At 38.7% G+C, this 25,221-nt stretch overlaps 1 protein-coding gene across 2 annotated transcripts in view; it reads right to left on the minus strand.

The window, feature by feature from the left end:
• Nucleotides 1-25,221, minus strand: part of ATRX (ATRX chromatin remodeler) — a 67,923-nt gene that overhangs the window by 14,806 nt on the left and 27,896 nt on the right. For both annotated transcript variants that reach the window (XM_054289933.1, XM_054289932.1), the window contains 17 exons: nt 22,915-22,993; nt 16,803-16,933; nt 16,098-16,313; nt 14,515-14,608; nt 13,894-14,002; nt 13,091-13,270; nt 12,601-12,742; nt 12,100-12,209; nt 10,154-10,300; nt 9,776-9,953; nt 4,671-4,808; nt 3,868-4,043; nt 2,668-2,785; nt 1,974-2,104; nt 1,593-1,681; nt 1,261-1,430; nt 281-434 (listed from right to left, as the gene is read on the minus strand). In XM_054289933.1, the coding sequence (XP_054145908.1) occupies nt 281-434; nt 1,261-1,430; nt 1,593-1,681; nt 1,974-2,104; nt 2,668-2,785; nt 3,868-4,043; nt 4,671-4,808; nt 9,776-9,953; nt 10,154-10,300; nt 12,100-12,209; nt 12,601-12,742; nt 13,091-13,270; nt 13,894-14,002; nt 14,515-14,608; nt 16,098-16,313; nt 16,803-16,933; nt 22,915-22,993 (2,362 nt within the window). The remainder of the gene's footprint in view (nt 1-280; nt 435-1,260; nt 1,431-1,592; nt 1,682-1,973; nt 2,105-2,667; nt 2,786-3,867; nt 4,044-4,670; nt 4,809-9,775; nt 9,954-10,153; nt 10,301-12,099; nt 12,210-12,600; nt 12,743-13,090; nt 13,271-13,893; nt 14,003-14,514; nt 14,609-16,097; nt 16,314-16,802; nt 16,934-22,914; nt 22,994-25,221) is intronic.

Genomic DNA, 25,221 nt, shown 5'->3' on the forward strand with positions numbered 1-25,221 from the left:
TCATGCTTGGCTGCTTCAGAAAACAGCAGAATGAAGAGTGGATGGATGGAGAACACTGTCAGACTAATATAAATACAAATATAAATATAAATAATATTATATATTACTGTATATATAACATAATATATATAATATAATATAATATATAATACATATTACTACATACTATATATATTTCTATAAATTTTAATATATATTTACATATTTTAAAATATATGTATGTATGTATATATGACTATAATATATTCCTGCCATCTTTAATGCCATGTCCAGAGCTTACACTTTGTCTCCCAGCTCCTCTGCCATCCGGAGAATTTCAAAGAGCAGCACCATTTTCCCAGAATGTTCCAACACCTCAGCATCTGCATCAGTGACAAAATCTTTGTACCAGTCTGGAGCTGGGCTGCCAGGATTGGAAGAGGATGTAGCTTTGCCTGTTAAAAAAAAAAAAAAACAAAGAAAAAGAAATAAACATGAGAACATGGTGTTCATTTAAATGCTCTGAGCTGTTCCCTCATTATCAGACTTAACTGGTATGAAAAGAGTTAAAGAGACAAAGAAAAAACAGCATTTGCACTATAAGCCATTGCAAGAGTTAAATATTTAAGGGATGCAGAGACAGAAACTCAGCCTGCCTATAGTGTAATTCCTTTAACACATTTAATCTCTGGGTGTAAATGTTTTACATACAACACCCTCCACCCCTTACACATTTACAAGATGTTGTCACTGGGATGGGGGCAAAAAAAAGATTTCTCACCTGAACTCTCCCAAAATTTTTAAATTACTTAGGGAAAGAGATTAGACCCACATGAAATAACATAAAATTATCTCTGTGATACCAGATACAAGACAAAAACTAGATTATTACAGGAAAAAAAACCCAAAATTAAGTGTGCAGCTGTAAGAAGTTTGAATAACAACTTTAAAGAGGTCTTGTGTTCCTACTGCACTGGATCTGCTTGCTCAGCATCCAATTCAAATTCCAGATGCAACAAATTATGACAGATATATTTCCTAATCTTTACATTAATCTTCCAGGTTATATAATTTTGTACTTCTAAATTAAAAAAACTTCACTGTGCAGCTTCCCTGCTGCAAAACCCCTGAGTTCTGAGCTGATGCTCCTTGTTTTTCCAGGATAAAGACATAATTAGAAGTAGCAGGAACTGTAACTGTGAATTAAGGAATCAGCCCTCTCAAATTGCCTTTTGCAAAACGAAGCTGCCTCACGTTTTCACCACTCTGTGTTATCCTCACCTTCATCTGACTTTGTTGATGCTGGGTTGTTTGTAAGATCTTCTACATTTCCTTCCCCACCTCCACGAGATCTTGAATTCCAGACTTTAATGACTTCAACATCATTATCACTGCCACTTCCACTCGAGCTACACTCTTTTGTCACCTTTTTCCCCTTGGTTTTTTTTTTCCTAAAAAGCAACATTAAACACCCCATTATTTTTTTTAAATCCCACTCAAAGAAAACACATTCTAACAGACACATAAAATACAAAATGAACATTCACTTTATAGAAATCACTTCAGTTCTATAAGGGAAAGAACACCAATAAACTAAATAAAAGTTCAATTACTTTGTATAATCATCAGAACTTAAGCTCATGGAAGTTTCATCAGAATCTGAAGCTATGAAGTCATCCATGCTGTCTTCATCAAAATAGCCCTCAAAAGAGAAAAAACAGAAATTATTAACAATGTTCACCCAGAAGCTTTTATTAAACCTTTAGCCATCTGTTCACTCTTCATTTAAACAATGGTAAATTCTACAAAGGCCTGGCCTTGCAAAATGTTTTAAGAATGACAACATACCCAGCAAGAAAAATATGACAAAACCAGCAGCAAAATGACCCCACAGCAACAAAGATTTCCATTAATTTGACAAAACTTTACCTAGAGTTTGGCACAGCTTGTTTGGAAAGTTCTCAAGTGAGAGTATTTTGATATATCTAATTTACCTTATTTTCTTTGCTAATATAGTCCAGCTGCAAACACCAAGGGTGAGTCCAGATTCTGCTCAACATCTGGAAATCCTGGAATAGTTTAGCTCCAGCTTTGCCTCTTCCACCTTCATTGCCACCACCTACACCTGACAATAAAGTTCAGGTTTTAGAGTGAGCCCTGAAGTGAGTTTGCCACACTCTGCTCCCCTTTGAAGAGCCCAGCAGAGCACATCTGAGTGTTCTTTCCAGCTGCACATCATACTGCAACATCTCTTGTAAAAGGGCTCAAATTACACACTCACAGCCATTTCTTCTCCCAGTTAAAGTTGTTAAAATTAGATTTTCTCCTTTTTCTTGATAATGAGAAACATGATTATATTTTTTACATAAAAGCACATTGCTCCCCAGTACAGGAATGTACACAAATCCTCTTAAAAAGACAGACTTGTCTATTTAGGTTTTGTAAAATCAGCCCAAGGTGGAAAACACAAGATAACATTTGCATTTAGGTCTCAATGAATCTAGTCTGAGCTGCTTTTAATGACCTGTAACACTGCAGTATTCTACTACAAAAAAAACCTTATTTTTTTTGTGGTCCAAGCACTTTAGTGCACAGGACAAAGTTCAGAAAGTTGATTTTCACCTAGAATCTGTGCTAGGTGAAATTATTAAATGATGATTAAATGCCATCAGAGCTGCAGGCACATACCTGTCAGATGATCCAGGTAATACTGGTAGAGCTTGCACTGGATGGGGGTCATCCTCACCTCCAGCACGTACTCGTACTTGGGGGGCAGGAACTTGGTTAAGGCTGTGTAATCCTTCCTCTGCAAGTTCACAGACACTGCTTCAGTCACAGAAACATGGCAACGACTCCTGAGAGCTTCAGGAGCACTTGGGGCATCTCAAAGGACAAAGCACTGTGGGATCAGGGGTGCTGATCCTGGTGCTTTCAGCCCCAGAGGGGGAAAATCAGCCCAGAAATACAATTCATTAAAGGCCTGCAGGAGGAACCCACCTGCCCCATTCAGGAGCTTCTCAGGCCAAAGTCTATGACCTGCTAAGCCCATGCCCAGTTCCAAGTCCTTGCAAAGTTCACTGAAACTCCAGGAGCTGCTCTGGGAACTACTTTTGGGGTTTTCTTTAAGAATACTAAAACCAGATTTTACTTCTATTTGGGGTTTTTTTGACTCTGACACTACTCTGTCTCTCCACTCTCTATGGACAGGATCTGCTCTGCACAGAGCTGGAGAAATCCATGTGGGCTCCATCCAAAGCTTTTTTTTAATCTAAGGTCTATAAAGTAACAAGTTCTTCACCCTTTTGAACCTGAGTCATTTTCCTTCTCTCTTGTTTTCCGTTGTTCTGATTCTTGCAGATCAGCAAAAATACATATTCAGAAATAATTGACAAAACCGACAAACCATTCCTGAATAATTTTCTTTCTGTCTTGTTTTCAGTTGTTCTGATTCTTGCAGATCAGAAAAAATACATGTTCAGAAATAACGGACAAATTAGTCAGACAAATTAGGACTAGCAACTTTCTGTGCAGACTTTACAGCAGTTCTTAAATGTGCATATGGAATTTAAATTGAATACTTCAGAGCAACTAATGTCCTATTCTGCCAAAATATGTTCTTGTCTCCCAGCAGGAAATGAAATAGCTATATCCTCTAATATTTGTATTTTAGAATACATTGACATTTGGAGAAAAATTATGAGGTTTTTTCTAGTCATAAATAACACAGGGAACTAACAATTCTGCAAAATAGTGAAAATATTCAAGTTAAAAGATTTATGGAGCTCTCAAATCAGAAGTTTACAGGACTTGGGTGATTTCGGAGTGAGACAAAAGAACTCCTCTCCTTCCCTGGAGGGCAATGATGAGTTAGGGACAGTGTGTTCTCACCTGAACACAGCCAGCCAACATCTCATAGAGGATGTGAGCACGTTTCTTCATCACCCTGACATCCACGGGGGTGGAGTCTGCGCACTGCCCGTTCTGGATGGGATTGATGAACCGGTTCCGGAACTCCTTAATGGAGCCCAGCAGGTTCTCCTTGATGAAGTTAACCATGCAGTGATCTAGGAGAAACAAGGCACACTTGAGTGGTTCCAAATGGAAAACACAGTGTTGGGATTCATGCAAATAGAAAAGAAATGTGCCACAGCTAAATACAGATCTCAGTGAATCTTAGAAACTTAGCAGGCAGCTGCACGGCTTCAAATCCTTTTCTTCCAATCAAACTAAATATATCTGTCACAGACATATTTTATGGAAAATCCTTTCATTAGGATCTTTTCTCCTGAGAAGCTGAGAGGCCTCAGAAATGAAATGTAAACGATGGTTATCTGCTGCTGTGGAATGCAACAGGTGCATCTGGGATTGGTCTCATGTGGTTGTTTCTAATTAATGGCCAACCACAGCCCAGCTGTCTCAGATTCTCTGGTCAGTCACAAGATATTATTATCATTCCAGTTTCTTTCTATTCTTCTGATGAAATCCTTTCTTCTATTATTTTACTATAGTTTTAATATATCATTTTCTTTTAATATAATATATATAATAAAATAATAAATCAGCCTTCTCAAACACAGAGTCAAGATTCTCATCTCTTCCCTCATCCTGGGACCCCTGCAAACACCACCACATACATCATCTATGGCTGACAGGCCAAAGTGCACTGAAGGAAATAAAAGACAACTACTCACATTCTATAAGATTATTCTGCAGTGGTGTTCCTGTCAGAATTATTCTTCTCCTTGATTTAATAGAATTCATTGCCTTGGAGACAGCAGATGCTTCATTTTTCAATATGTGTCCTTCATCACACACCACGAAATCAGGACCTGGAAAGAAACAATATTAAATCTCTCCACAATATTTCATTGCCACAAAGAACCTGACAGTCCAAAGTATCCAAAATTTGTTCTACACCAATGATACTTTGGGGTTTTTTAAACTTTTTTTGTGTGTTTTATGGTGAGATTTTTTATCACTGATTGGAATCTCACTCAGCCTTGGCACAAGCATTCAGAGGAGCCACTCTGGTAAAATCAAGGCTGTTGCTTGTAAAGTCTTCATGGCAAGGATTAAACTCATCTTTGCAACATATTCCTGATAAAAACAGTCTATTCCTGCTGCTGGTTGTACATGGCTGCACCTCCATCCATCCTGTCAAAACTCAGTGAAACTTCCTTCTCTCCAGCTTTAGGCTGCCATCTACTGACACTTGGGCAATCCCAAAACACCCAAAAATCAGGTAACCTGAAATTTTTCATTAAGGCAAGAATAACACCAGGGGGACAGAGTGCAATCAGAAGTCTTAGATAATAAAAAACACAACTAGATTTGATCTGAATTACAGACAAGTGAATTGCCACCTTGCAGCTGAAAGTCACCTCAGGAATGTCCTCAGCTTTCTTCCAGGAGATAAAATATCAGTCTGGTTTAAGTGAGCTGCACAAGGAATGTCAAAACCACAACACATTCCCACAGCATGCAAAGCAACTCTAATAATAAGATAAAAAAATACCCAACTTGGCAGAACAGACTTACTCTTAATTGTTTTCAGACTTAGCACAATTTCTGGAATTTCTTTCCTTGAAATGAAGTAAAAGATATTCTAGGATCCAAGTAGTAACTCAGAATAAATGTTTTACCAGCTCTAAGCCTGACCTCAGTTCCAGCACTCTCAGCTCATGACAATTTGCTTCACCTTGGAGAAAAGCCACCAGTTGGGTTCAACAATTCAGTACTAAAAAGGACAATACTGGAGGAGCAAAGGAGGATTTGTCAGCAAGGACAGTTTAATCTTTTATAATTTACTGAGAATGTTTTGTCTCAGACTAAATTCAAGCTGCCTTCTAAAGAATACAACTAATTCTGGGGCAGTGATCAACAGCAGAGAATTGATTACACCTCTGACCACACACACACCAGTGCCAGTCACCTTAATCATGCCATTTTAAGGTGATTTAAAAGTGATTTGAATCTTACATGTGAAGAGAAAGGAATCAAGAAGATATTTCTTTCCAAGCAAAAAAACCCAAACAAAACAAACCCCAAACTTTTAAAACAAGTCTAGAAGACAATTATGAAAATCCACATATGAATTCCAAATGCACTCAGGCTTGTCCAAGCCAATGTATTTCTGAATTTCCCACCTGCCACAGAAACATTTCCCCATTTTATTTCATGACTTTTGTACATTCCCAGTTTTGACAGAATGAAAAATACTGAGTGACTACACACAAAGCCTTCCTTTAATTTTAAGTAACCATCTCTAGCAGTGACAGATCTTTCTCTAGTCCTCATTTCATTAAAAACTGTGATTCATTCACATGAAGGTAAAGAAATTAAGTCAAAAAACCACCTCAAAACCTGCTGTTTAGAGTGAGTGAATGACAGTAAAAATATGAAAAACCCAAACTCAGTACAATTATTCATGGTTTGTTTGGCAGCAGTGCAGCACTGATATCTTGAACTAACATTTTGGCTACAGTTCAGCAGCAGAGATTTTCATCCATTTGTGGGGTTTTTCCCTTGTTCTTCCAAAACACAAATGCAAATCATTATGGACAGAACATTCCTCAAAATATGATAAAGGAATGTAAAGCTTAAAGGGACCTCAGGGGATCATTTAGATCATTTTCTCCATCTGAGATTAGGGTTATGAGAAAGGGGCAGAGCTGACAGAAGTGGGAAACTCAGCCTCTCTCCTGCTAAAACACTGTGTAGTAACACCCAATTTGCTACAAATCTGAGTAAATTCTGCCCTTTGCTTGCTCCTGATCATGTCAAAACCAACTGACAACACTCCTTTCATTAACCAGCTCTTAAATGGTGGAAAATTTTAGTATTTTTTTTTTCTAGGCTAAAATTCCCTACTCATGCAATCCTTCCTCAAAGTCTTCATCTTCTCATCCTTCTTACTGTACCTGCACAGGTTAATATATTGAAATACATAAAAGATTGATATATTTATAGATATACACAGTTCTCCTGTTCCTCTGAAGTCTACAAGAACTTTATAAAACTGCCAATTAAAGAGAAGTCTCCAAGTTAAACAGTACCAGAATTTTTGTTAGTAGCAACAAGTAAAAAAAAATTAAAAGTGACTGAAGTTCTTCAAGCAGAGCACAGCAGTGATCAATAACCAACAGCCCTTCAGCAGTGGCACAAGGCAGCCTGGAAACCCTGTGTGTGTGTAAAATCCTGCCATTCTTCCACACAGCTGAGCTGGTTAATTAATGAAATCACTTCTCCACCCATAAACTTTGGCTAAACCTTCCCCCTCTGCTCCCCTTAACAGTGCAACACAAGCTTCTCCCACATAGTGTCCTACCCAGCAGTATTCACCAGACACATCTCATTAAATTAGCACTGAAATCCCAAATTTGCAGCTTTTTGAATGGGAAGTGCTCCCAGAGGCCAAGGTTTCCCTATTTCAAATCCCAGTAGAAGGCAGCACATGGTTTTCTCCTTCAATGTCCATGCTGACCCACCAGGAGAGCAAGAAACAAATGAGAATCTTGCAATGCACACTCAGCCAATCCAAATGACTCCAAAAATTAATGGGTAACAACACACTGACACTTCTGTCCTGCAATTAAAATAGAGAAAGGGATGAGGCAACATGAAATGCCCTCAAGTTGTGCCAGGAGAGGTTCAGGCTGGATATTAGGAAAATTTCTTCCCTGTAAGAGTGGTTAGGCTTAGAAGGAACTGCCCAGGGAGGTGGTGGAATCATCACCCCTGAAGTGCTCAAAAAATGAGTAGACATGGAAGATGATGGCACAGTTTAGTGGGCATAGTGACTCTGCACTCCACCTTGGAGGTCTTTTCCAACCTTGAAGTTTCCATGATGCTACAAAAATAATTAAGGAGTTATTTCAGGGTTGGCTTTCCCAATGGTCTGATTTCACTCTGTCAACCAGTCCTAGAAGAGAACAGAGCAGGAGGCTCCATTTTATCTGGAATTGTCCAAAATCTCTGAGGGTCAGTGTGCTGCAGCTTCCAAACTCAATTAAAGCGCACCAAGCCATGAGCTAAGGCCAGACACTGCCCTGTCCCAGTGCCTGAAGAGCTCTGGGGGGAGAACAGGAACACAGCAGGGTGTAAAACCATGGGATGGGACACCCAGTCACTGTCTCCTCCTAACATCCCACAGTCCAGTATTTTTGGGCTTACACAAACACAAACCCATGAAGGGACAATGTTACTGCAAAGACACACAGAAACAACCCTTATGTTTGTCCTCCCTTACATTTTCCACCAGGAAAAAAACCCCACAAAAATCAATTATTGCATAACATTTTATTTCATCTTGTTCTGTACCAGAACAAGACCCACTAATACAGAATTACTGTCCTGTCACCACTACTTTGAGACAGAAATTCACACCTTTTCTCCCTTAGTTTTCACTTCCTTGACAATATTCCCAATAAATGCAATATTCTGAGAAAATCAGATACAGAATAGCACTGACAGAACAGAGTTCCCCCCTCTTTTTTGGTTTGTTGTTGGGGTTTTTTTTGATTTAATTAACTACAGCTTAGGTAGGAGGAGTCAAAATCCCATTGGCAAGAAATGAATTTCCTTCACTGCTTAAATAATGTGTGTGGAACCAACACATTATATATCAACAAAACCAGTTAAAATAGTTCATCAGCTGCTGTACTGGAGCTTCCCTGACTCCACAGCCATTGTATGACTTAGTCAAGCTGGCAGAAAATTAATTAATGTTTGAGCTGCTCCAACAGCATTTCTGCAGAGCTGGGAGATGCCAATTCCAATTGGCCAATGCCAAAAATCATAAAGGTATTTTCCCCCTTAGAATAATAAACTCTTTTGTCTGTTAGAATAGAATTCACAGCCCTACTTTACTAGGAAACTTCACAAAATCAAGCTCAGCAATTACAATTACCAATCAGAAAGAGGGAAAAAAAAAGAAAATCAATCACACCGTTAATGTAAAGTCCAGTCAGATAATTAAAATTAAAGAAAATCCAGATCCACTTACTCTGCCTTCCATACCTGCATTCTCAAGGAGAAATACCAACAGTATAGCAAAGTTGTAAAAACTTTTAAAACTAGTTTTTAAGACATTCTGCATAACCCTAAATTATTTTAGGTATCAGTTGCCAGTTCAGAATTTGTAGAGAAATGTTGCTATTTTGGTGAACCATCCTAATCCTAAAATTTTTAGTCCTTTTTGGGGACCACCTGAGAAATCAGTTACAGCAACTTGGAATATTTTCAAGTGCTTCCAAACATGTTGACATAAGTTTGCTAAGTTCAGCTCTGCTCAAACCAGACATCCGTTTCCCAAGACTGAAAAAATAATTAACTGCTTTATCTGCAGTTTATTATTTAGTCCCTTAATTAGCACTTCATTAACACTTGTTTTTTCACACTTGTAAGGTACATTGTCTACTGTTTTCATGTGTAGTTGCCTCCTTAGTGGTAGATTTCCATCAAGGACAAAACAGCTTGTGGCTGTAACAAATTAACAGATTAAAATATCCTTGGTCCCCAACAAAAACCTCAAATTACTTTGCAAAGGAAGCAAAGCCAGCAAATAAAAAAAAATACTTAATAGGAAAAGTTTCTAGAATATATTCCTTCTACTTGATTTAATAGAAAAGACTGCAACAGAAATCTATTTACAAAAGCAGATGGAGGAGATTCTGAACAAACTTCTGTAACTCAGCACAGAAAATCTGATGAATCTTACCAACACTATTTATTTTCTTTGCTCATATACATAAACCTGGAAATCTAAACCATACAAACTGTATAAATTTTCACTTACCTGGGTCGACTAAAGCTTTATTAAATATTTCTTTAAGTTTTCTACTCTTCACATTCCTGCCCTGTGCCAGGTTTCGATACATCTCGTAGCCAATGATCATCACACCTCCCTCATCCTGCCAGTGCTGCAGCATGTAGCTCCTCTCCTGGGGCCTTTTCACAGTTGCCAGCTCATAAACCTTCCAAAGAGGAAAAAAGCCCTTTAATTCCTCTGAAAATATTCAGTAGTGGTTAATTTTTAATACTTCTGATGTATTAATTCAAAGACATTTTTCACATAGTTAAAGCACATTTCTTAGCCTTTATTTGAAGTGGTGGAGCTCCCCAATTTTGCAAATCATCCACTCATTTCATGAAGAACTCTTTTTAAGCCTCTTACCTCTAGTTTCTCCTCATCTTCTAAACCTTCTTGCCATTTTTCAAACTCATTCAGCCAGTTCAAGGCAGTGTTGAGTGGACACACGACCAGACCTGTCCGAAAATCCAGTTTGTCACATAGCAAGACTGTGTGGAGAAAACTTACTACCTGCAAGAGAAAAACCAGGCAGAACACCAAATAAACACCAGGAAAGAAAGATAAATGTTATCTATTCAATTATGTAATTAAATTACCAACAACAGTCTTGTTTAAATGTATTTTTTGGTTAAACAAATAGAATTTCTGGTTAGATTTTCATGCAGGTGTATTTGCAGTTCATACATTCCTAACAATGTGTTCCATGGCTGCATACATCCTGCACATACTGAGATACTTCTGAACTGCTGAATGATTTCATTGAAGAAAACCCTCCCTTTGCATTTCACTAATCATTTTCATAAATTAAACACTTCCATCAGTAATTTTTAAGCTTTCTCCCAACATTCATCCCAAACACAAAATAAATTCACAGTGAACTTCAGTCTTAAAGCAGTTTCTCACACTTTTTTCAAGGGAAATTCTCCCAGCAGGCTGTGGCAGTGTTTCCAATGATTCACCCTGCAGCCTGACTGTGTGTTGAGGATGACAAAACCTCCTTGAGGCTGGGAAAAACCCAAAACCTTGTGGGTGTCACTCTGGGCTGCCTGTTTTGAGCAGCAGCAAGCAAAACAGGACTAGAGGACAGTCAGAGATCACATGGCAGCTCCAGCTCTCCCACTTCTGACACACCAGAAGTTCAAATCTTGGTATCTGGCAACTCTGATTTAATACAGGGATTCTAAACTGCATGACTGTGCTTGGAACACTGGGCAGCAAAGTGCTTTTAAAACAAAAGGATTTGCTGGTGGTTCTGTGTGAGATAAAACTATCCAGGAAGTCTCATGGCCACAGTCATGGGCAGCAAGTCCCCAATCCCTGATTTCCCTCATCTCTGCTGCCATCCTGCCCTGCAGCTGGCAAAGTCTGCCAGAACCCATGGCTGGTTCAGCTCTTTTAAGAGCTAAAACAAATGGCAACAATCACAGAGCACAGCAGTGACTGGCAAATGGACACATGGAAAAAACAACCAGCTCAGCTTCATACACCAGCCTTCAAAATCATTTATACTGATACATGTTTCTAACTGTGGCTTTCTTTGATTTATCAAGAAGTTACAGCCAAAATTACTGTCATTAACACATCTGGATCACTATAAAAACACCTCCTGCTCTAAGTATTTCATCAGACTACATGGTGTGTAAAGTGTAGGTGGAAAAAGTCCCCCGCACAACAGTTCTGCAAAGCATTGCAAATCTCCACTAAAAGGTGTGATTAACTCCTCAAGAACCACACCAGCTAAGTTTGGATCAAGTACATAAAAATACAGCTTTCAAAGGTGATTTTTGAAATGTTCTGTAGAATTGCAGACTGTCAAAATACTGTGTCTGCCACCCCCATTTCTCTAAACAAAGCACATTTTTAGATATGCTGGAGCTGGAGATAAAATCCTGCTGTGCACCAGCCCAACCACAGCTCAGCCTGGGATTGCCTGAACTGCTCATACCATGAGTGACCTCAGTTCTCTGATCACCCTCAGCTCTGTGCCACTCAAAAAATCCCCACAAACTCACCAGAACCTGACTTTACACAAGGTCTGGCATTAAAAAAACCCAAACAACCAAATCTGATAAACCTGTACTTCATCAGAGCAAATTAATTTTAAAACAGTCAAGAAAATAAATCATTAAAGGGGAAAAAATCAATGAGGAGAACAGAAAAAACACAACCTGCTTAAGATTATTCCATAGTCTTAAAAACAGGTTCCTGGAGCCTCTCCCCTGCCAGCTACATTTATTTTCTTGTATCTATTTTCTGTTCTGAGTTGCAAGAGAACTACACAGCACTTGGAAATAAACTGTATTTCTTACCTGCAATGTCTTCCCCAGGCCCATACAGTGAGCAAGAATGCAGCCAGAGCCAGGAGATGTCTTGGTTTTTTTTACAGATTCACAGCAGCAGTCCCACATGAACTGAACACCTGAAGAAAATCATTGAAAGTTTTCTGATTAAACATTCATTTTATTACAGTTCACCCAGTAAGAGACAGCTGTGATCACTGAGAGCATGATAACTCTTAGGAAAGCATCTGTCAGGATAATTATTGATGCATTTCTGTTCAGTGGGGTGTATGTGGGATGATCTTTATCATGAACTTGATTATATTCACAGCTTCACTGAAGATGTGGCAACTGGGTTGGAAAATATTCCTGTGAGGATGCAGATACCCTGATCCTGGGGACAGGGAGATGAGAAGACATATTCTGGTTTTGCCAGTGAAGGAGTTTTTATTGTTCTAATTCAGTCTGCATAAGGTGCTGTGCCCCTGGAGAGAAAAAGATTCTTTTTTTTCCTTTAAACTCTTTCCTTACCATCTACTTGGTGTGGTTTCAGTCTGGTCACTATACTCCTGTGGACCTGCACTAATGGTTCTTTGGTTTCTTCATCTTCATCTAAAACCAGCTTGGTTGTGATGGGGCATTTCAGAGGTGAGGCATCTTCAATCTCTATCACCTGAAACAGAAAAGGCCATCAGAGGAATATTCTCACAGGAGTAACACCCAGCATCTGAGGCACTTCAGATTTACCAGAACTGGGAGTCATAATTTATTTAGCAAAGAAAAACCTTCAATTCTTTAGTGCATCACAACTTTGGCACTGAAGTGAAGCAGCAGGGAGCAGAGACAACTTTCTAAGGTCACAGCATCAAATAAAACCAAGGTCAAACTGCAGACAATTTGGGGCTTATAAGGCTGCATGTAAGGGATTCTCAAAAATTACTCATCACATTACATCAAGGTTGAAGTTAAACATCATCAGGAATTCAAGTTCACAGAATTTTACACAGAAACCAGTCCATACCTCTCTCAATTTCTCTCTCTCCCGTTCCCTCTCTGCGATACGTTTTCTTCTTTCTTCTTCTTCTTTAAGTGCATTTTGTGTTTCTGTTCTAAGCTTATCATCTTTAATAATCTTCCTGATCTTCTTCCTGCCTTTTCCAGGAGATTTTGAGTCATCATTGTCCTCGTTCTCAGAGTTACTCTGTTAGAAATTAAGTGAAATACACATTAGATAGAAAATTATGGCACAGACCATGAAATCCTTCTTTCTTAGACAAGCTCCCAGAAATTCTTACACACACAGGTGAAGTTCAGCTAATAATAAAAAATTGCCTTTTTCAGAAGTCTGACAAAAGAAGTGCCACTTCTGTAACGTATTCTGAGATATTAAAGATAAGCCCAGCTGTGGAAAGGCAGTACTGAAGGCACTGTTATCATTTGGTAGTAGCTAATAATGATTATTAATAAAGCACTTTTTTTGTTGTTATACTGGTGCTAAATCAGATCAGCCCCTACTTACATCACACAGGAAAAGAAACCCCAACAATACCAAAGCCTTAATCTACAATTTGTCTCATCTACATTTAGATTAAAAATTCCATTTTCTTCAATATCATGCATTTTTATCAAGATCTAGACAGGAAAAGTTTTAGTTCAAACATAACATTTTACCTCCACAATGGTGGCATTTTACAAAATTTTAGCCTGAACTGACATTGAGAAAAGCTTTATTTTTTTACTGTATTTTGTGCAGAGGTGATTGAGATACCCTGAACAGAAGAGACAGGAAATCCCTATTTATTACTTCAAAACATGACAGAGCACCTTATTCTCATTTTCACTGGATGAATCCTCTTGAACCTTTATCCTCCTTCGTTTCTTTTTCTGTTTGTAGCTGCGCTGGTTTTCCTCTGCCTCAGCTTTTTTGGCAGATCTATTTTAAAAAAGCAAAAAGGCAATATTACTGATTAACCATAGTAATCCTCTGCCTCACTGAAAAACAATTAATTAATAATTAATTAATAGGATATGCACTCCTTTTGTGCAATTAGGGCTGACTTCTAAATTCCTTCCTGCTCAGCCCACTGGACACGCAGAGCAATGAGAAAACCCTACAGAACCTCAGAACTATAAAGCATTAATTTTATACTGTGATCCACCAGCTGACAGTGATGTATTTGGCATTAAAATGTCCATTTTTTTGTTGATTTTTTTTTTGTACTGGCTCATCAAATTGTTGTGTATCCCCTACTGTGGTACAAATTCAAAATTCCCACATTTGCTGCAAAAGAAATGAATATTCTATAATTCCTACAGACAAATATCATCAAGGGTTTTAAGAACTGCTCCAAAGGGCTTTAACTTTGACCATCTCCCTGCACAAACTGCACTATTAAAAGCCAAAATAAACACAGGGTAATAAGCACAGCTCAGCTTTGCTCATACCTTGTCCTTGGCCTTTGGTCATCCTCAGACTCACTGACCTCCTCACTCACTGCAGACTCATGGAACTCTGAGTCATTGGAGTCATCACTGCTCACTGGAAAAGAAAGCAGCATTTATTTCAGGGTGAGCATCACTGCAAAGCCAGCAGCTCCTCACTGCACAGCAAACTGCTCCACAGCAGCAAGCACTGCCAGGGTTCATTGCACACAATATGGGACCCACATTTATAAGATAAAAAGGGCACAGAGAAGGAAAAGTTCAAATTTAATCACTAGCTGAGTCCTGGTGGGTGGCTTATTGTGCCTCAAGTCTTGAGGTCCTTATGCATGAACATCTACATTTATTTTAGGAGCAAATAGAAGAGAGCATTAAATGATGGAGACCTGTGGGGAACAGTATGGAACTTCAAAGGTGATTTTTAGTTAAACAGATGATTTTGTTTAAAATGCTTTACATGTCATTTTATAACCATACTTGGAGAAAAGGGCTCTTATTTACACACAAAATATAAAATTGCATCACTACATTTATGGCTTGGCATTTCTTCAGGTAGTGCAAGCTCAAAACTGCCTCAAAAAGCAATTAAAATACACCTAAAAGAGCAGCATTAACAAGACTCTCCCAGCCACTTTGAGGAGCTATTCCTGGCATTTTTAGGTAATGAAGACACCAGTGTGGTATTTAACACCTTGAATTTCAGCCTGACCTTGAACACAGTGGAAAGTTTAATTGTTTAATGAATGACAAGGCTTAAAACATGAGCTGTTCTACATAAATGGGGAATGGTAACATTAATAACATAGGGCTAAAAAGGGCAAACTGAAATTAAATATATTGTTGTGTTTGAGGGCAGTCAACTTCAAAGGCTTGCACTGAAGAACCCTAAGATGAATTTACAGTTATTCCTCCTGCATGGAATGCTGTAGGTAGGGCTTTAATCCTATAAGGGAGGAAAAACATGAATATCCAAGTAGATAAAAATTAGAGTTTTCACAGAGGAAAATTCTAAACAAATCACATTGCATCCTTTATTTTGTGGAAGACCACAAAAGCTGGCTGCCATTAGTGCAACCCAGATCAGGGAAGCCCAGTGCATCTTTCCTGGCCAGGAAACACCCCCAGGTTCTTTGTTCCTGCCTGCAACAATGCAGGGCCAGGCCAGGCTCATTTCACAGTGCCATCTGCTGCCCAGCTCCAGCCTGCTCCACTGCAATTCCAGCATGGACACATTCCTCAGGCACTGCTGCCTCTCCAAGAGAGAAATTACATAAAGGACATGACTGATTTTCCCAAATTCAGACATCCTGGCCTTGCCTCTGCTGTTTAGGATGGATATTCTAGGATTCCACAGGATTAATCCAATTCAGAGGACATAGCAAGTGGAGAGAGCTGCTCTTGGATTTGACATTTCAAATAAAACTATTTATCAAACATATAAGGGAATGCTAGATTTCATATACAATGAAGTTCAGACAGGGATTTTAAAATCACAAATGTTGAGATCTCCATTCTAACAAGCTTTGGATTTATTTTACAGAAGCAAGTACTTTTTATGACCAAAAAAAAGGATGTGGATTATGTACCTTTCCTTCTATTTCTGCGCTTCCCCCCTTCTTTTTTGTCTTTTGGTTTCACCACCTTCTTTTCTTCTCCAGACTCCCCATCACTCACAGTGAGCTTCTGCCTCAGCAGCCTGTGTCTGTATCTGGGCTTCTTGGATGTTTCTTCCTCCTCTGAATCTGAATCCTCAGAATTAGCTTCTTCCTTTTCTGATTTCTTGTCTTCCTTTTCCTTCTCTCCTGTCACACACACGAGTCAGTACCACATGCATACCAGTCACTTTCTTATCTTACAAGAATTAAAATCTGAATTAATTTAGGCTAAATCTTGTGCTTTTCCAGGCAATTACAAGCACCAACATACCATTTTCCTCCAATGTTTAGTATTTCCCACTGCCTGAATGCTTGGAATGCCTGTTCCAATGGCTGTGTTAGCCAAACCTCTCCTGTGCAGGACTTACTGTTCTGTATAGGTAATAACTCCTCACAAACCCCTAGGACTTCTTAATTACAAAACCCAGATTATAACAAAAAAATAAACATACAGAATATTAAAAGAGATGATAATCCTCATGATCACACACACTGGCCTCTATGTGGCAACTACATATCAAAATCAGTAATATTTTTTTGCTGAAAACTTTAACAATCATCATTTTCCCAAGTGACCCTTGAAATCATGACAGGTGCCACAGCACCACTTTTTCCCAGCTGCCTTTTGGTGCTTACCATCATCTGCTGTGTTCTCAGTTTGCTTTGCAGGTTTCTTCTTTCCTTCCTCTGGCTGCTCATCTGAAGACGTATCCTCATCAGAGGAAAGATTGGCTTTGATTTCTTCTAAAAGCATTTTCTTGGCAATTCTTTGAAGTAAAACAGAAAACACTATTTATTCCATTGTTCAGGTAAATGTATGAACGACAAGTGTAACCCTACACCATTCAGAACTTCAAAAAAAGGGCTGAAAGCTGAACAAAAAAAAAGACGCGTGATGAAAAGTCATTGCGGCAAGACAGGATCTATCAGCAAAAATCTCCCATTAATGTAATGTGTTGACTTGCTTTTAGAAAGCAAGTTTGTAATAAAGCTTGTAAAAATAGAAGTTTCCTGCTTTACAGCAGACTTGAAATGGTTATAAATGCACAGATTTAGAGATTTCATTTTATTCATGGTCTAGCTGGATAACTAACCACAAGCACTTGCCTTACAGCTGCTCTTGCAAAAACCCTTCTGTGTTTACACCCAAAAGTCTGACCAACACAACAGGACCTGAATTTCAGATAAAAATCATCATCTTATTTCCTGCTCCACAAACTGTCCACTCAGCTTCCCTTGGTTTCACTGCAGAACAAGAACAAGCTAATGCACAAGTGACTATGGAAAAATTATTTCTTTACATGCACTTGCAACATAAAAATCTTCTGAGTCTATCCAAGGCAGGTATGTAAAAAGCACAGGAAAACAGTGGAATTAGAAGTACTTGTACTTCCAGGGGAAAAAAAATAAACCAGGTTTTCCTCATATAAATGTCAGGAATACTAGTTTTAATTCATGCATTTTCAATGAAATATGTGTTTTCTAGGTGAAACCTCATCTGTCTTGCCTTTTGGGAGAATTAATGCCTGCTGTGTGTACACAGCTCAGGATGGGAAAGCTCTCACAGCAGTCACAACAACAGCTCAAAGCCATGGAACTGAACCACAATCCAGCCTTCACTTGGGAATGGCAAAGGAACAGGGATTCTCAAGCAAAACTTCCTGTCCAACAGAAAACTGAGCTGTTGCTTCTATGGAGCACTATAAAATGGGCTTTTAATAATCAGTATTTCATTTTCCAGCCTGCAATGTGTCCCTAAAACACAATCATTTTTCAAAGGGACTCTTGCCAAGCTATCTTTCCTGACACTCCATGCAGTATTTTCTAATTTTTGAGCAACAGTGCAGTTTTAAAAAACACTCTCACACTAATTTATATTCAGTTATTATTAAAAGATGGAAGCAAAATAGTTTAATAAACATTTCAGATTGTTCAGTGAGCCAGACCATCCATCAGCATCCAAAACACTCCCTCCCCCTCTCTCTTGAGAAGAAAAAGCTGATTAAAACTTTAGCAAGCAGTGCCCTTGGAGAAGTTTAATCCCACATCTATCAAGAAATCACAGCATGAACCCAAAGAAAACTTACTAAAGTCCACAGATAAGTAACATCCTCTTCCAAACGCTTTTTGCATTAAGTCCTCCCAGAGGATTTTTGGAAAAGGGATTTAGGGTTTGGTTAAATGTTGATTTTTTTAAAAAAAACTCAGCAGACCATGTGTAACAGCAGCAGAAATAAACAGCTCCTCATATAAGAAACTCAGACTGTATTTCTTCCATCTCTTAATGGTCAGAATTTTTTCTTTTTAAAATAAAACCACTTGGAATGTCACAGGCTGGCTTCCCTTTAACAGCCTTTAACCTAAATTATTAACCTTGACTCCTACTCCAGAAAATGCAGAGAGCAGTGGTCTGGCTACTCTTCTTGTTTAATAAAAACCCAGAGTTTTGGAAGAGGAAAAATCTAAAAGATCTGATAAAAACATTGAAACTGAATCCTGAAAGTCCTGCCTTTGACTTATTTTGGCAAGTGCATTAGCAAGGTTAACACAGCTTGTGCACGGCAATACTTACCTCTACACAAGTCACCTTTAAAAGGCTGACTTTGGTTCTTAGCAAAACCAAACCTTCATTTTAATTTGTTCTTTAATGAAGTATCTATTTTTTAAGAGCTACAGGATGCAGCAAATGTATCTGACACCTAAAAAGACCATGCACAAAATCTATCATCCGTAAAGAGACAATGCTCTCATTTTCCTATTAAGCACCAGCATAACCAACAACCAGACTGGGTAAACTGATTAGTTTCTAATTATTTATAATAATACTGATTAAGAAGTTATTGCTATGATAGAAAATAAGTTCTGGTTTTTATCTAGAATAAAGACTTAAACCACTTGCAACCAAATTGAGTTGGGACTGTTTGTCAGTGAGAAAAGCTGCATTTTCTTCAATGCATTTACTGGTGTGAATTTAGGCCAGAAAAGTGAGACATTATTAAGATGTTCAGGATTTAAAAGAAGCCCTTTTTTAATTAACTACACATCTGATAGGAATGATAAGTGTAAGCAACATGAGACCCAAGGAGATTAGGCCTTGTAAATGCATGTTGACAAATGACTGATGTAACAAATGGTTTATATGAATTATTATAAACTGAGTACAGGACTCCTGAAGCTGGGTTTAAATTAAACCACAATAGATGTTGACCAGGATAACACATCATATTTCTATTTTATGATAAAACCCATTTAAAGTCACCAGGTTTCTCAGCTAAGAAACCTCACATGGTAGCTTTAACATTTTATATTTGCATTAATAGCAGCAAAAAAACCAAGCTATGATAGTGTGAAAATTCCCTCACTCATATTCTTCCAGAGAAAACCATGGAAATCAAAAGGGACTGTAATATTTCCTCAGGTCAAGGACATAAAAGATTCTTGGCCATTCAGATGTAACAGTTGAGCACCAGCAATGGATTCAATTAAGAGGCACAGAGAGCCATATGACCTCCAGCACAGGGTTTCAGGCAGTAAAAAATAAAGTAAAAAATAAAATTTTAAAATCCCTGCATTTTACTCTTTCCTGCACTGATCTGCTGAGACCTTGAGCATGTCATGCTGCCCCACTCATCTGATCTAAACTTATGGTGACATTTGGATGAAAGGACTCTCCCAGCACACATTTAGCCAGTGCCTCACAGAATGGGGCTGCAGCCTCAAGCAGGACTCACAAAACCAACTCTAGAATAAAATAACAGCACATATATGCACAGTTTTGTATCAACTGGGATTTAGAGATATTTCCCATTTTTAAGAACAGCCCCAGCAGAATACACTTCTAAACAATGAATTGATGACTATGGATTTTTAAGTCGTGCCAAAAGAAAAGAGTTTTCACAAGAGACAGACTGGAAATTACCCAGGGGTTGCTTGGTTACACTGCAGGATTACTTTTAAAAGCTCCTTCAGACCTTGCAGCAGAACTGGAACAGTAGGTGCAGCCTCTCAGGGTGTGGAGTTAAGCCCCCATGGTAATTTGCACCATTCTTGTTCAAGAATTTTGCAGTGCCCAATACAATGGGATTGTTCAAAACCTTGGTGAGACAATGCTACCACTGTAAAAATCCTTTTTTTCTTAAAAAGCCATGATTTTAAATTTTAGTTCACCACTGTGATGTTTTATTACCAATTAGATTACATCAACTCACACTCAGTGCTCATAAATACCTACTAATCATATGTAGAAATAAGGTTGCCTGAAACAAGCCCTTGGGTGGGGGAGCATGGTGGGATGTGGCTAATAAAAACCACCAGAATTCCAGTTAGAGCATTACTGGCTTAAATGGGCCTTCAGGATACTACTAGAAAACTCAGAACCCTTTAAAATATATTTTAAGACATTAATATTTGGATGAAATGTCATATATGTCTAAAAAAAATGAGTGAAAACTGCCAAACACCTTTTGCTAAATACTGTGCTGTCTTTGTTGGGAGAGGCTGATTTTCAAGCTGTCAGAGTTGGATTAAATTAAATGCTTGGACAAGAAAAACGTTTTACAAAAATTTATTGTAACCATCAAATACTTAAAGGCATTCTGCATTTAATACACTATTAACTTCTTAATAAACAGAACTACTGCAAACATATCAAACAGTACCATTGAAAAGATCAGAAGGACCAATAATAGTTACACAACAGAAGATGAAAGCATACAGCACTGTATAGCATAGTATGACCCACTTGGATATTGCATTTTGGCAAAAAGATGATTTCAAGGCTATTAATATTCATGTCATGCACATCCTCAGGTATGCAAATAACAGAACATCTAAACTAGAGACTTGCAAACAGGAGAGTTCCCACACTACAAACACCCAGCAGGTACTAGGTACCCTCTTTGGCCTGGAAGAAAAGAGGCAACTTCTCTGAATCAGTAGGTAAACTATTGAAACACTTTGTGGTGAGTAAACAGAAGAACAAGTTTTTAACTTCTCGAAATTTGTTCCATCTTTTTACAGTTTATAGCTCTGATTGTGGTGCCAAGTACAACACATGATGAAGGTAAAGTCAGACTGCATTACCAGTTAACAAGTCTGAAGGTTGACAACACTGTTTATTGACAAAATACCTCCCCATCTTATATATCAGATGTTCAAAAGGTCCTCTAAATAAAAACTTAACAGAGGCAGCTTTAAAACAAAGTACAGAAACTGATTTTTAAAGCCCGAATTTATATTGCTGTTTGTTATCAATTAGGTTCATTTATTTCCCAATATAGCTCTTAAGCTAAATAATGATTGAGTTCTGTCAGAAACGTTTGTGCAGTAAATACTGAACTTCTGACAAAAGTGCATTGGTTTAGTTATCAACCAGAAACTCACACCAACAAAAAAAAAAGAAAAAAGAAAAAGAAAAAAAAAGAATTAAAACAGGACTGAAATTAAAGCATGATTTTAAAAAAATCTTGTTATACCAAAGTTTACATGTTCTGCTTATGACCCTGTGCTGTCAAGTCCCTACAAAGCATCTTTCTTTAAAGAGCTGAATTACTGGGTTAAATTTGACGACTGAAAACACACAAGAACTAATTCAGCAGCAGCATTGTGATGCCAAACTGAGGTCCGTAAAGGAGACGAAACAGTGTTTGTAAAATTTACTTCAGCCACATCTCAAAACATACAACTCTGTGAAACAAGGATTCCATATTCTAAACTAGTAAGGCTCAGAAGCAGAAAAAGACTCCACCAGCAACTGGTCCCACACATGCTACATGGCCAAAACAACAACAAAAAAATCAGTTTCTGAAACACTGTATAAAAATTTGTTGAGCAGCTCTTCAGTCTAACTACAGTAATAACTTCCAAAAAGAACCTGTGGCTCGAGTTGAGTGACACTTCATGTTGTGCATTTAGGAAATGAAGCTTTTACATTTCTAGCCAGGCTGATTTTGATAGCTACAATGGTACTGGTAAAATATGACACATCTTAGCTAACTGTATCTTACAGTGATTCTTTTTTATTAAATTCCAAACTGAAGCAATACATATAAGCCACAATTCTGAAAATATCTATGCAAAGACTTAAAATATATAATTAGTCTCTGATACCAATTGAGCCTATGCACAGTGCTTGTAGAATCATGGCCTTAACTCACATTAGTCACTTCAGGTGCTTTTTAGTGGATTAAAACTCAGTTAAATTAACAGCTGAAAATATCTAATATGGTTTTCCCCACATTTGTGCTTTCTCTTTATTGAGAAAAGGCGTTTCAATCAGAAAAGCATATTAAGCAACAGTAATAACCAAATTCATTCTGAAAATATTGCAGCACTGCATACTGCACAGATGCAAACTGTCCCCTTCTACTCCCCACAACTAACTGAAATTCACATTTAGCAGCAGCAGCAGCTTCTGCCCTGCCTGCCAGACCCCTGTTCCCACTGGGACCGCAGCGGGACAGCGCTGCAGCGCTTTTGGAACGCCCCCAGCCAGGTGTGTCAGCTACCACCTCTAGACATTGGCTTTGCACACCTGGCTCTACCACCTCTAAACGTTTGCTTTGCATTCCTGGCTCTGGGCCTCTGTTTTCTGGCCCCGTGTTCACACTTGCAGGAGGCCTGTGAGCGAGTCTTTACCGCGCAGGCAGCCGTGCTTTTTACCACCTGCTTGCTCCTCCGTTGCGCCGGCTCGCGCCCACGCCTAGGCTGTGCTCTAATCGTTTTTATGTCCTTATGGAGGGTATCATACCTATTCTCAGGGTCGTCATCATCATCATCCTCCTCCTCCTCCATTGGGATAGTCCTTGATAGAGCATCTCCCTCATCACCTGAAAGAAAAGCCCAACAGAAAACATTTAGTAAGCGTAAACGATAACAACGACGCAACGAAACAACGATAAACAAGACATGACAGCACAATATGAATTGCATTTCTATCAACAATCCCCATTTGAAAACAGCTTGGTGATACCACTTCTCTACCAGTTACCTGTCTTGACAAATAAAAATAAATCTTTGTGGTGGTGTTTGCACAGGTCTCAGGATGAGGGAAGAGATGAGAATCTTGACTCTATGTTTCAGAAGGCTGATTTATTATTTTATGATATATATTATATTAAAAGAAGATTATATATTAAAACTGTACTAAAAGAATAGAAGATGGAGTTCATCAGAAGGCTTGCAAGGAATAGAAAGGAATGATAAGAAAAGCTCATGACTCTCAGAGAGTCTGAGACAGCTCACTATGATTGGCCATTAACTAGAAACAACCAACATGGACCAAAGATGCACCTGTTGCATTCCACAGCAGCAGATAATTATTGTTTTTATTTTCCTTTGAGGCTTCTCAGCTTCTCAGGAGAAAAATCCTGGCAAAGGGATTTTTCAGAAAATATCATGGCGACAAATCTTGGTTTTTTCCAGTTTTGCTCATACTACCTGCAACTTGTTCCTAATTACATACTGCAAATTTGGGATTTTACACCAAAACATAAGAGACTAAATACTTTACTCAGGAATCAGAAATAAGTTCCCTTAGAAGTTATTTGCTCTGTCAGAAGCTCCATGAGTGAGTTGGTGCAAACTGAAGGAAGGCACAGCAAACACAGGACAGAAGTGCATCCCAAGCCTGTGGTTGCCCTGCTGCCAGGAGGGAAGTTCTGGAGAACACCAACTCTTCCCTATTTTTGCTTTCACACTCTGAGTGTGTGTAAAGAGTTGTATTTTGAGAATTCCACATGCTATCCTTACTGCAAATATCCAAACTCAGCAGCACTACACTGGCACTGTCTCATGTACAAAGGACATCAAGACCAACAGTGTGGGACATGTGACAGAAAGGAACAGCACAGTGGGAATCCTGCCCTGGAGCTCCTCTGCACTCTCCTGGCTGGACTGAGAAACCTGGATTGTTTCTAGCACATTCCAAGGCCTGTCCCCTTGCTTTCCTCTCTTTTTCATCTTGCATGCAAGTCACACAAATCTGCTAGGTAGTGAAATTAAGGGAAAGAAACGTCACAATTCCAATGAGCTGAGATCCCCTCATTCTTAATTTCTGTTTATTTTCTACCTGTGGAGACTGGAGGACTGGACTACAACTAGGCTGTAAGGGGCACACTCCAAGGTGGTCACAGAAAGTGCCTCATGTAGATAAAGTATCCAGTTGGTTAAACCAGAGCCTAAGTCTTACTCAATGATCAATCTACAATACACAGCTTATTCAGGCAGAGCAGGCTCCTTTATTTTACTAATTCACCTATTAAACCAAAAGCAAACTGCAGACAAAGGCCCCATTCTTCTCCTCTGAAAATACACTAACATAGGCAGAATTTCACAGAATCAAATGATAACTGAAGCTGAAAGACACATCTGGACATGCTCTACTCCAACTCCAACTCTACTCCAACTTTTGTCTCAAAGCAAAACTAACTCCAAAGTCAGGTCAGTTACCTCAGGATCTTGGCCAGTCAAGTTTTGAGCATTTCCAAAGACAAAGATTCTGAAGTTCAAGAGGGCAACCAGTTCCAAGCTTTGACCCTGCTCAGGGTAAGAACACTCCAGTATCTCTATCAGTTTGCCTTGATAAATGCTGTATCCACTGCCTCTCATCCTTTGGGCACACATCCAGCTCAGCCCCCCTAAAACTGTCCCTGAGGTGATTTGCAGACAGAAGCTCATACACCCCATTTTTAGCATTCTGTCTGCAGTCTAAACCAAGCCTCTTCTCTCTCAGTCTAACTCTCCTGTCAATGATGCCACACCACAACCTTGTTCAGTTTGTACCCTGTTATCCATCTCTCCAATAATGACCCAATCTTGCCACTGTGACCGGCAAATGAAACAGCTCCCAATGCCTCAGACACCTTCTGATAAATTAAAACCACCTTTCTCCTCTTGGGCCATTTCAATGCCAAGTCCATGAACTGTACATGAACAACTCTGTTTTTAAGGCATTTTTCACTGATGGTGAAAACTGTGGTGCTGAAAACTGTCACTGAGTGCCATCAATTATCTGTCTGTAGGAGAGTTTTAATGGCTGTGGCAGTGACCACATGCA

Source organism: Melozone crissalis, unplaced genomic scaffold (assembly GCF_028551555.1).
Source record: "Melozone crissalis strain CALT ecotype California unplaced genomic scaffold, PUWL_Pcris_2 ptg000068l_1, whole genome shotgun sequence".
NCBI classification, from domain to species: Eukaryota; Metazoa; Chordata; class Aves; order Passeriformes; family Passerellidae; genus Melozone; species Melozone crissalis.